Consider the following 12393-nt stretch of genomic DNA (forward strand, 5'->3'; position numbering starts at 1 on the left):
AAATAAATAAATAAAATCTTCAAAAAAAAAAGAAAAACAAAAAAAACCTGTGTAGTCCTATCCTGAATTTTCAGGTTACAACCTCATTTTACTACTTTTTACTTGGCAAGTTAACGATCATAGGCCCAAAAGTTTCTTTAAAACTCCTTGAACCTTAGATTCTAAATATCTCTTCAAATACAAACCTTAATTAAGAAATAGAAATCTGATTATTAAGCATTCAAAACTCAGTGCTGCTGACTATCAGAAGGCTCCAGAGTATTTTGGTATATCAAAACATGTGATACACACACCTTAGTAACAGTTTCTCAGCTAACCAACTGTTATTTCAAATGCATAAATAGTGTCCCTTTCATTGGGAAAAATGAAAAGATTAAAAAAATAAAATCCTACCGAATGGGGCACCTGGGCAGCTCAGTTGGTTAAGCGTCCCAACTCTTGATTTCGGCTCAGGTTGTGAGACTGAGCCCCATGTCGGGCTCCACAGAGTGAGGAGTCTGCTTGGGATTTTCTCTCTCCCTCTGCCCCTCCCTGTCCTACTCGCACTCTCTCTCTCAAAAAAAAAAAAAAAAAAAAAAAAATCCTACCATTTTTTTTCTCTTCATGTATTTTATTTTAAATATTTTTAACTTTGAGTGGACACCCAATGTCACATTAATTTCAGGTGTATGCAGAGTCAACAGCCCTGTATGCTCTGCTCACCACCAGGGTAGCTACCACCCGAAAAATGGAAGACATTTGTAACAGTGTTGGGGAGGCCACAAGAAAACCATCTTCCGTCCGCCCCCCCGCATGGGATGTCCAGGGGAAGCATTACTACATATGAATACAAACGGCTTCTAAAGCAGAACCCAAGTTACACCAAGGTAAGAACATTTTCAAAGTATACAAGGTAACTTACGTGGGTCCTGAATAAAAGCAACAAACTAGTTATTTCAGGCACTTCATCTGGCTGATTCCCATCTTTATACAACTTCAGATAGATTCGATTTTAAAGAAAGTGTCAGCAACTAAAACAACGTTAAAGAAACATTTTAACTTCCTAGATTTTCATCTACAGGATGAATTCTGTATGCCTGAAAACAAGCTTTGGCACCTAAGACAGTGTAATAAAAATTGTCCTCCCTACTTACTTAAATTTAAATGTTTCTCCTAGTTCAGAAGCATTTCCTGGGGAAATTTCAAATATTCCAGAAAAGGGGTAAGGATGGCCACCATAAGCAAATTCTGAAAAGAGAAAACTCATGATTTTTAGTATTTATCACACAAAACTTAACCAGAATGCTGAATTAGTTTTAATAAATGATGAGGATAATAATGATACCATCTAAGTATTTTCCAGGTTATCAATACTTTCACAAACATCTCATTCAGCTGTTACTTGTACACAACAGTTGATACAAAAGGCCTGAAACCAATAACGAAAGACACTCAAAGGTGATCCTGACTTGTCCTTTTATTTCGTGTATGCTGGCGAGAGCAGAATGACGAACACTCACAGGTGAATGCGGTCTCTCTGCCTAGCGATTGTGCCAAACTAAGTGGGTGGTCTGTGCTGTGTTTTGTCTTTTTCTAAATTAAAGTGATCAAATGTTAAACTTACACTTTACTGGAAAAACTGTCTAATAACAATAATTTTGCACGGCTCCTGGGCTGAAGACTCTTGGTTTATCTTTGAATAAGAGTGAAACATTAGCAAGCCTGAAAAACTGAATTCCATTCCCCTCATTCAAGAAAAAATAAGCTGCCAAATTAACACATACACCTACTCACACACACTCTCCACAGCAAATCTCTGAGCCAGGAGCGGACGACTTGTGCTACTGGCTCACGAGACCTCAACTCTCATCCAGAACAGAAGCAGAGAGTGCTTTCAGATAAGGAAGGAACTAAAATTCCTGGGAGGAGATACTGAAGTGGCAAATTGTGGTGGACTTATTTTCAAAATTACAAATGTTTAAATTAATCTCATTGCTTAAAATTTATTAAATATAATCATGAAAGGTCAAAGAATAAGGCAGATACCAAGTTTACTTTTGATCCAGACCTTCCAGAGAAAAAGCAAGGACGTGGATAAGAAATAAAGCATCTGGCATTCAATTATGAAGCAGTAAAAATTACCTTAATGATAGGATTTTATAAAACATTGTAGATAATCAGGTTAGATATGGAAAGATAATGTTTACATTTTTTACTTCCTCAATTCCAGCAAGAAAAATTGTCAAGCCATTTATTCATTTATTCAAGAAGTGTCATTCACTTTCTGCAAGATATTGACCATGTTTCTAATTATTCCTAAATCATTTTATGGAGAGGAGCAATGATTAGACTGGTGAAAGAATACTGGGCTAGTAGGTAAGAACACTGGGGTTCAAGTCCTCGTTCAATTAACTAGTAGTAGGACTGTCAGCAGAGCTGAGCTTGGGCTTCTTCCTTTGCAACATGGAGAAACTGCCACATGTCTCCATGTCCTTCTCTACGTCACAGCAGCATGATCATGTGGCTCAGAACTGCATGGCACTTAAAAGACTGTAACACACTACAGAAATTCAGTTAAAAAGGAACACACACAACTTTGGCAAAAGCCAAATCAAACAAGGGAGCAAACCCACAGACGATGATGCCACCCGCAGCAACACTGGCCACTAACGCTTTCGGCAGGAGCCTCCTTGCTTTGGGGGGTTATTTGGTAGATGTAGCCTTTCCAGTAAGACGGAGCTTACGTGGTGGATCTTTATAGCGAATATTTTCTATGCTATGCTGCAGCCAGAAGCAGCTAATGTGGAATGTCAGGAGGGGACAGTATAAACGCCACCCTGACACACAGGAGGAAATGAGCCTTCTCCTCGTGTTCGCAAAAGCTGGTCTGTAGCCTCCACGGGTTACTCTGTGTAGACTGCAATCACATGTTCTTAGAGGTCTTGTACAAAGACTGCCTGGCTGAGGCAAATAAAAGACATTTCTGCTACAGGGTGAGTTTATGATGCAAAATAATACATTCCTACAACCCTGCTGGAACTGGCAATGTGGTCTGTGTTATGCAGACCATTACTGCTTATAGTTTGATCCGGAGGAAATTATCCTGCACCCACGGTGGGAATTAGAACCAAGGAAAAAGCTGCTGAAAACAAAGCTGCTTGGTTTGAGTGGCTCCTGTCATATTTATAATAAAGGGCCACGAAGAATAAAAGGGCTGAGTTAATGACAAAGGCCATCATTCCTGAGCAAAAAGTTAGATGTAATCAAGGGCGGGATTTGCTCAGTGATATTTTTAAACTTTGTAATGACACACTTGCAAGTCTATAAAAAAAATTTAATACTGAAATTCCCTCAGGAAATTGGTATTTCAAGTTTGACACTCTAGCACCAACTCATCTCCAACCATAATGACTGGTTTTCAACGTGCAAGGTTTCTTAGCATCTCCAGTATCTGTTAGCACAAAACTGTCATGGTAAAACAATCCCAAAAGGTAAATATTTTTTAAGACCCTGTATTTGGAATAAAAGATAACTACATGAATGTATGGTCACGTACTACAGTACTTTCTCCCCAAATACATTCAACTCCAGGCATTTTCCCAAAATAGTGTAAACAAATATGGGAAGATTTTCTCCTACTTTCTGCAATAAAGTATGGAAGCAGCTGAAAAAAGAGGCAGAGCTATGGATATGAATTGCAAGTCCTTTGAAAGAGAACAATCTTCAGAAAGTCTATTTAGACTGTGTGTACACGTACCTCTGCCATATACTTCAATTCCCGAATGAAAAACGCCAATTCCGATGGATGAGGTGTATTCATTCATCCAGTACTAGGAAAAAAAGAAGAGATTCAGAGTATCTGTCCATTTACCATTTAACTCCACATGAGAGGAGACTGCTGCCCCCACATCCTTCACAGAATATTTAGGCCTTTCAAACTCCATCTTGTAGTATTTTTCCTTCCGGCCCCAAACTCAACGAAAATGGCTCATTTGGTCCTATCTCTGCGCCTCTGCTTGTATGACATCCCACGTGGAATGCATTCCTGGGTCAAAATGACTGCCTCAAGTTGTAAAGGCTTAGAGCATAAGCCATAAAATCTAAACCTGGTCAGGTTGGGGGAAAAAATGGATATAAAAGCTCTGTGACTTTAAAAAAAAAAATCACATATAATGTGTGCTTTTACATCTATTTTTCTTCTACCTTAAGCCTTCCCTTTCATTCTCTGGTGAGCTCCCCGAGGACTGGGATATTGTACTCTTTTTCAAAAACTTTTGGAAAAGACATATATATGGTATGTATGTCCTAATTCAGCTCAACGTTTGATGACGATAATACAGGAACAAATCACATGAGGCACAAAGGCTACCACAATCTTCTTACCATTGACATGCAGTTAACATTCCCAGAAAAGGTAGTATCTGAATTGGGTTTTTAGGAACAAATGAGATTTCCGCAGATAGAAAATGTGGGGGTTGTGGTGGAGTGGAGGGGAATGGGGAGAAATGTCTGGAAGGGCGAAAAGGGTGCACCAGCATCATGATGTGAATATCTGGGGGTGACTGTGGAGGGGGTGCAAGGAGGACTGGAGAGGGTTTACCTAGAAGAAAGTAGTAAATGAGTCAACAGCTCATTAAACCAACACTTAGGCAACACTTAACAGTGTTACCATTAAGTTTCTTCTAGGTTAGAGGACAGATAATTTGTCTTTAATTTTTCTGGGTTTATTCAAGTCTTACAGCCTTGGTTCCAGACCCCCTCGCCAGTTTCTTCCAGACGTTGGGAAGTGCATGTTTGCGTATATTGCTGGAGGAAGCATAAACGGTAAAAGTCAATTTATTTTGTCCTAAAATGTACCTGGAAGAAAAATTAAGCAATAATAAACAAGAAATATTTGAAAAAGAACAAGGAACTTTCTCATCTAGATATCAATACGCTCATTCACAGGATGGTACGGCTTTAGAACAGATCCTTGCATGTGTAAGAATCTGGTGTATGATAAAGGTGGTGTTTATGATTAGTGATAAAGGAAAAACTATTAAAAATGTGGTGACAAAACTCACGCATAAAAATATATTTCATGTATCTGAAAATTCTGGTGTGTCTAAGAATCATCATAGAGAAGAAAATAAAATAGACGAAAAAAAAAAGATTTCTTGGATGGGAAAAGATGACCTAAGTAAAGCAAAACCAAGAATTTCTACAGGAAAATCACAGATACTCAAAAAACACTTCCAAGTTTTTATTGTGTAAAACCACATGAACAACATCAAAAGACAAACAAGACACAGGGAAGAAAAGATCAGAATGATAATACGTCTGATAATACGTCTTGCTCTCTACCAGATTCTGTCTGGTTCCTGATTTTGGACAGCCTGAATTTGGATGGCAAGTTAGGAATGTTTTTATCTGAATTGATTTGATTTTGGATGCAGGAGGGAGAGTACATACAAAAAGGGATTTCTCAAGACTGTATCCAATCTACTTAATTCCACAGTTTAGGTAGCAAAAATTCAGACAGCAAGGGATACCGTATACAAAAGCTCCATTAAAATAACCCCCACAGGGGCGCCTGGGTGGCTCAGTTGGTTAAGCGTCTGCCTTCAGCTCAGGTCATGATCCCGGGTTCTGGGATCGAGCCCCACTTTGGGTTCCCTGCTCACTGGGGAGCCTGCTTCTCCCTCTCCTCCCCACTTGTGTGCTCTCTTTTGCTATCTCTGTCTCTCTCTCAAATAAAAATCTTCAAAAAAAAAAAAAAAAAACAAACCCCGTAGACAAGTGAGCAATCATAGAAGAAATTAGTGGTTAACAAACATGAACTAACATTCTCACTAGTAAACAGAAAAATACTAATGAAAACAGTAAGCTACCAGTCTTTTTTTCATCCATCAGATTGGCAAATATAAAAAATATTGCTAAATATTGCTGGTGTTGGTAAGGGTGTGAGGAAGCTCCCACTGAAGTGTGAATCAATAACAGTTAATTAACCATTATATTCTTGGGAATCTATTCTACAGAAATTCATAAACATATGCAAAGACATATTCTGGGATATTAACTGCAGTTGTCTATAATACTGAAAACCTAGAAACAACACAAATATCAGTAATGGAATGGTTAAATTACGGTAAATCTGTATTATGAACTATCATCCAGCTACTAAAAAAGTAGCTATGTACAACTATAACTCGATACACATGGACATAAAGATACCTAAGACATATAAGGTAAAACACCAAGTATGATACATTTGCATATTTGCAAAATAAAGAAATAAATATGCCCTTTGTGTATATTTGGTGCTAAATATGGAAAAATACAACAAAACTGCCATCAACTACAGCAAAAGAAAGTTTGAAGGCTACAGATCGGAACTGTTAACAGTTTGGGAAAGGGGCACAGATATAGCAGGGGAGGGAGTGGAACAGTAGAAAGGGGATGCTTCAACTTTTACCTGAAAAATTTGAAAAAAACTTATATTTATGGAGGTGTAATTGACATACAATGTTACATTAGTTCCAGGTGTAGAATACAGTGATTTGATATTCACATACATTGTGAAATGGTCACCATAAGAGTCTAGTTCCCATCTATCACCTTACAATGTTAATTCTGTGCTAGTGACTACACTTCCTGCACGGTACAATATATCCCAATGACTTATTTATTTTATAACTTGGAAGTATGTACATCTTAATTCTCTTCACCCATTCTGCCTTCCTATTCCCAATCACCCTTCCCTCTGGCAACCACCACTCTATTCTCTGTATCTATGAGTGTGAGCTTTGTTTCGTTTTTTAGATTTCACACATAATGAGGTCATGCCGTAACTGTCTTTCTGTCTGCCTGTTTCATTTATCATATTACACTCGAGGTCCATCCATGTTACTGCAAACAGTAACTTCATTCTTTTTCATGGCTGAGTAGTATTTACATAATACTACTCCTATGGCTGAGTTACCTATAAATCAATCAAATTTTCTTTAGCCATTCATCCACAGATGGACAGTTAGGTTGTTTCCATTATCTCAGTTATTGTAAATAAATCTGCAATGAACACAGGAATGCATACAACTTTTTGGATTAGTGTTTTCATTTTCCTTTGATAGATAACCAGTAGTGGAACTTCTGCTTACAAGGTTGCTCTCTTTTTAATTTATTGAGGAATCTACATACTGTTTTCCATGGTGGTGGCATTAATTTACATTCCTACCAATAGTGCAAGAGGGCTCCCTTTTCTCCACATCCTGTTATTTCTTGCCTTTTTGATAACAGCCATTCGACAGGTGTAAGGTGATATCTCATTGTAGTTTTGATTTGCCTTTCCCTGATGATTAGTGAGACTGAGCATCTTTTCATGTACCTGTATGTCTTCTCTGGAAAAACGTCTATTCAAATCATCTGCCCATTTACATGTATTTTCTCCCATTCAGTAGGTTGCCTTTTCATGTTGTTGATGGTTTCCTTTACTGAGCAGAAGCTTTTTAGTTTGATGCAGTTCCATTTGTTTATTTTTGCTTCTGTTGCCCTTGCCTTTGGAGTCAGATCCAAAAAAAACACTGCTAAACCCAGTATCAAGGAGCTTATCACCTCCCATGTTTTGAGGAGTTTTGTAATTTTAGGTCTTACATTCAAGCCTTTAATCCACTTTGGGTTGATTTTGTATATGGTATAAAATTGTGGTCCAGTTTCATTCTTTTGCATGTAGCTGTCCAGTTTTCCCAAAACCATTTGTTGAAAGAGACTGTCCTTTCCCTATCTCTATTCTTGCCTCCTCTGTTGTAATCAATTGACCAAAAACACATGGCTTTATTTCTGTGGGCTCTATTCTGTTCTAATGATGTATGTGTCTGTTTTTATGCCAATACCATACTGTTTGATTACTATAGCTTTGTAGTATAGTTTGAAATCAGGGAGAGTGGTATCTCTGGCTTTGTTCTTCTTTCTCAAGATTGGTTTGGCTATTCAGGGTCTTTTGTGGTTTCATACAAATTTTAGAATTATTTCTAGTTCTGTGGACAATGTTACTGGAATTTTAATATGGATTGCACTGAATCTGTAGATTGCTTTGGGTAGTAGGGACATTTTAATGTTATTATTTCTTTCAGTCCTTGAGGACAAAAGCTTGCTTTCTATTTCTCCAATTTTTTTCACGAATGTATTATAGCTTTCAGTGTATAGGTCTTTCACCTCTTTGGTGAAATTTATTCCTGGGTATTTTATTCTTTTTGATGCAACTGTAAATGGGATGTTTTCTTGATTTTTCTTTCTGATACTTTATTAGTGTATAGAAACACAACTGATTTTTATATATTAATTTTGTATCCTCCAACGGGACTGAATTCTAACAGTTACTTGGTGGAGTTTTCCACATATGGTATCATATCATCCACAAATAGTGACAGTTTCGCTTCTTCCTCACCAATATGTATGCCTTTTATTTCTTCTTCTTGCCTAATCGCTATGGCCAGGAATCCCAAAATGATGTTGAGTAAAAGTGGTGAGAGTGGGCATCCCGGTTTTGTTCCTGATCTTTGAGAAAAAGGAGAACAATGTTCACATGGTCTCAAAGTACTGAACCCCACATTTCTCTACATTATAAGGAAAAAAGATACCTTTGAAAATATGAAAAAAAATTGTGAATATCATCTATGTAGGTGACTAAACAGAGTGTCATTGATAGCTGGACAAACTAATGTTATGCGCCTCCCGATGTGATAAAATAGGCTACAACATTTCCTTTGTTAGTTTTCTTGTCAGATGCATTTAACAGAATATAACCATAAGAAAAAAATCAGTAAGTCTGGACTGTGGGGCTTTTTGTAAGAAAAGTAACCTGGTCTTTTAAGAAAGAGTGACATAAAAGTCAAAAGAAGGGTGGCTATTCTTTAAAGATGAAAAAATTATGACAATTAAATGCAACGAAGGAACACTGGATCTCAGGTTAAATCCCCCTCTCCCTAAGACATTATTAGGGGAAATATTAATCAATGGAAAATTTCTTGGGTGTGATAACAGTACTGTGGTTAGGTAGAGAATGTCTTATCAGGAAATAACATGTTGAAGTATTTAGAGATGAAATCCTATAACGTTTGTGACTTATTTTCTGTATGGGTGTGAATGTGAATGTACGCGTAGGAGAGGGTATGAGAAAGCAAATACGGTTAAAAACTGGTGAATCTAGGTGAAGAGCATACAGATTGTATTCTTCTTTCAAGTTTTTTTTTTTTTAAGTCATAAACATTTTCAAAATAAAAAGTTAGGGGGAACTGAAGAGAATGATCTAGTCCTTGCCTCCTTACAAACAGAAGAGGATGCTTTTCCACGTTTCTTGCTGCCCTCCTACTTTCTCTCCCTTTTCAGAGGAAGAGAGTAGAAAATACCACAAGGTGATCATGCTAGTGTGCATAAAAATTTTGCTAGTCTTTTTCCAGTCAGTGGTTTCCTTGGCAGCCAACTTCTCTTCGACTTAAACTGCTTTTTCCATTTGAAAAATTCCATTGTTTATACTGTTTGCAACCAATAATTTGGTCTGTATACTGCTGATTTCCTTAACAACAGCACCAACAGGCTTTTGTTCTGGATGCGGACAGCTCTACTTTAAAGGTGACCTTTTCTCTTTTTTACAGTGTGAGCTTCTCTTCCAAAATATAGAATATTTTCCAAAAAGACATATATCGAAAATGGCTTGTCTACAATAATCAAAAGGTTTTAAACTCTTAGAAAACTGAGCCTTTATCTCCATTTAATGTCTAATATCACTTAACTTTAACAATTTATCTTTTAGTTGAACACTAGTTTTCCAAAAGTGCTTTTATAATAAATTTCTATAATGGGAATCTAAATGTTTTGTTAAGAGACAGAAGGTTTTCATGAAACTAAAAATCATATATAAACAGTGATTTTTGGCCAGGGTGACGATGGGAATGCACTTCAGAGTGGGGATCTTGAACTCAGAAATCTTTTATTTTCTGCTCTTCCACAAATGAAAATAATCTCTCCCATGCTTAGGACTCCTTTAAGTTGCCTGGGTATGTAACTCTACTACTTTAGAGTCTTAAACTTCCCTGTATTCAAGACTTTACATTCTAAAAAAGAAAAGGGTATGTTGTGACACATTTTTTGAGTTGGAAAATCTTTAAAATTAGAAAAACTTAAAAATGAGAGAGAAAAGTAGTATCCAAAAATTTGGCTGGTCCTTTGGAATTCACTATAATGAGACCTGATCGATACAAGATTTCTCATGAAGTGCTGACGCACTACAGTGAAAAACGAATACTTGACAGCTTTGCAAGTGTCAGCATCCACCTCTACTCTTGGACGCAAAGTTGGACAATCTGGTCAGGTGTTTCTGTTCAAGGTTTTAGGAAGCCTAGAAGTTGCTAAGAAAAGGCTGTCTTAACCCAGAGACATTCCTTTGGGTCATATTAAAAAGCAGAAGCCCCCCCCCCAACATCATCCGCCCCCCCACCAAAGTCTGTGTCTTAATATTCTGTGCCAGGCAGGAATTAATGGTGGTGCTACTTACTCACTGTTAGCAGTAACAACGAGGGACTCAACAGTTCTTTTATTTTCATGTTTCTTTGTATATTCCACCCCTAGAAAGCCCCCAAATTTAGAGTTAATTTCTTTGTGAGATTAGGGTAACTATTTACTAGTTAGAAATCTATGAGTACACAGCTTTACGGACCTTATAGAAATTAAAAGGATTATAAGGAATGCTATGAACAATCATATACCAATAAATTGATAACAGATGGAATGAACAAATTCCTGAAAAGACACAACCTACCAGAACTGACTCAAGAAGAAATAAAAAATCTGAATTGATCTATAAAAAATGAGGATGAAAGAAAAGAGAATAGACTGGTAATTTAAACTACCCACAAATAAAAGACTATGACCAGAGGATTTTGGTGAATTCCACCAAACATTTACTTTTAGAATATTATTTATTTTAGAGGGAGAGAGAGAGAGCCCGTGTGTGAGTGGGAGGAGAGGCGGAGGGGGTGGGGGAGGGAGGGAGGGAGGGAGGGAGGGAGGGAGGGAGGGAGGGAGAGAGAGAGAGAGAGAGAGAAGCAGACTCCCCACCAAGTGCAGAGCCCGACGTGGGGATACATCCCACAACCCTGAGATCATCACTTGAGCTGGAATTAAGAGTCGGATGCTTAATTGACTGAGCCACCCAGGCGCCCCTCCACCAAATATTTAAACAATAATCTTAGTACCAATTCTTCACAAACTACTCAAGGGAACATTTCCCAATTCATTCTATGAGGCCAGAATTAACCTGACACCAAAACCAGACAGACATCACAAGAAAGCTACAGAAAACTACTCAAAAATCCTCAACAAAACACTAGCAAATTGAATCTAGCAACATATAAAAAGGACTGACTATACACCATAAGCAAGTGAGATCTATTCCAGGAAGGGAAGATGGGTTTAATAGTCAAAAAATCAATTAATGTAATATACTATACCAACAGAATAAAGGACAAGATCCACATGATCATCTCATTAGATGCAGATAAGCACTTGATAAAATCCTACTCTCTTTCATGATAAAAACACTCAACAAACTAGGAATATAAGGAAAAGGCACCTATGAAAACCCATAGCTAATGTCATACTTAATGGTGAAAGACATAAGGCCTTCTTTCCCTTCTTTCCCTTTCGGATCAGGAACGAAACAACAATGTCTGCGCTTGCCACTTCCAAGACACTGTACTGGAATTTCCAGCCAGGGTAATTAGAGAGGAAAAAGAAATAAAAGACACCCAGATTGGAAAAGAAGAAGTAAGATTATCTCTATCTGCAGATGATGTATTCTTGCATATAGAAAATGATAAGAAGTCCACTAAAGAACTATTAAACAAGTTCAGCAAGATTACAGGATATAAGATGAATACACAAACATCAATCGCATCTCTGTATACTAGCAATGAATAATACAGAGATGAAATTAAGAAAATTCCATCTACAGTTACATCAAAAAAATATTTAGGGATATATTTAACAAAAGAATATAACTCTGCATCTGAAAACAATAAAACATTCCTAGCAGTATTACTTCTAACAGCCAACAAATGGGAACAATCTAAATGTCCACCAACTGATGAATGAATAGGGTCTGGTCTATCTATACAATGTGGTATTATTTCTCAATAAAAAGGAATGGAGTACTGACGAATGCAACCGCATGAATGGCCCTTGAAAACATTATGCTAGGTCAGAAAAGACCACCTACTGTATGATTACGTTTACATGAAATGCCTAGAATAGGTAAATTTAAAAAATAGTATATTAGTGGTTACCTATAACCGGGAGGTTTGCAGGGAAATGGAAGTGATTGCTAATGGGATGGGATTTCTTTTTAGGGTGAAGACAAATTTCTAATATGGTCCATGATGA

At 37.3% G+C, this 12393-nt stretch overlaps 1 protein-coding gene across 2 annotated transcripts in view; it reads right to left on the reverse strand.

The window, feature by feature from the left end:
- Positions 1-12393, reverse strand: part of DESI2 (desumoylating isopeptidase 2) — a 46094-nt gene that overhangs the window by 12063 nt on the left and 21638 nt on the right. Inside the window, exons 2-3 of one of the 2 annotated variants that reach the window (XM_025877842.2) lie at positions 3737-3809; positions 1134-1227 (exon numbers count right to left, since the gene is read on the reverse strand). In XM_025877842.2, coding sequence (XP_025733627.1) covers positions 1134-1227; positions 3737-3809 — 167 coding nt within the window. The remainder of the gene's footprint in view (positions 1-1133; positions 1228-3736; positions 3810-12393) is intronic. The other variant, XM_073899902.1, reaches the window with a different exon arrangement.

This window comes from Callorhinus ursinus, unplaced genomic scaffold, assembly GCF_003265705.2.
Source record: "Callorhinus ursinus isolate GAN/ISIS: 27379988/994484 unplaced genomic scaffold, GSC_fseal_2.0 scaffold13, whole genome shotgun sequence".
NCBI classification, from domain to species: Eukaryota; Metazoa; Chordata; class Mammalia; order Carnivora; family Otariidae; genus Callorhinus; species Callorhinus ursinus.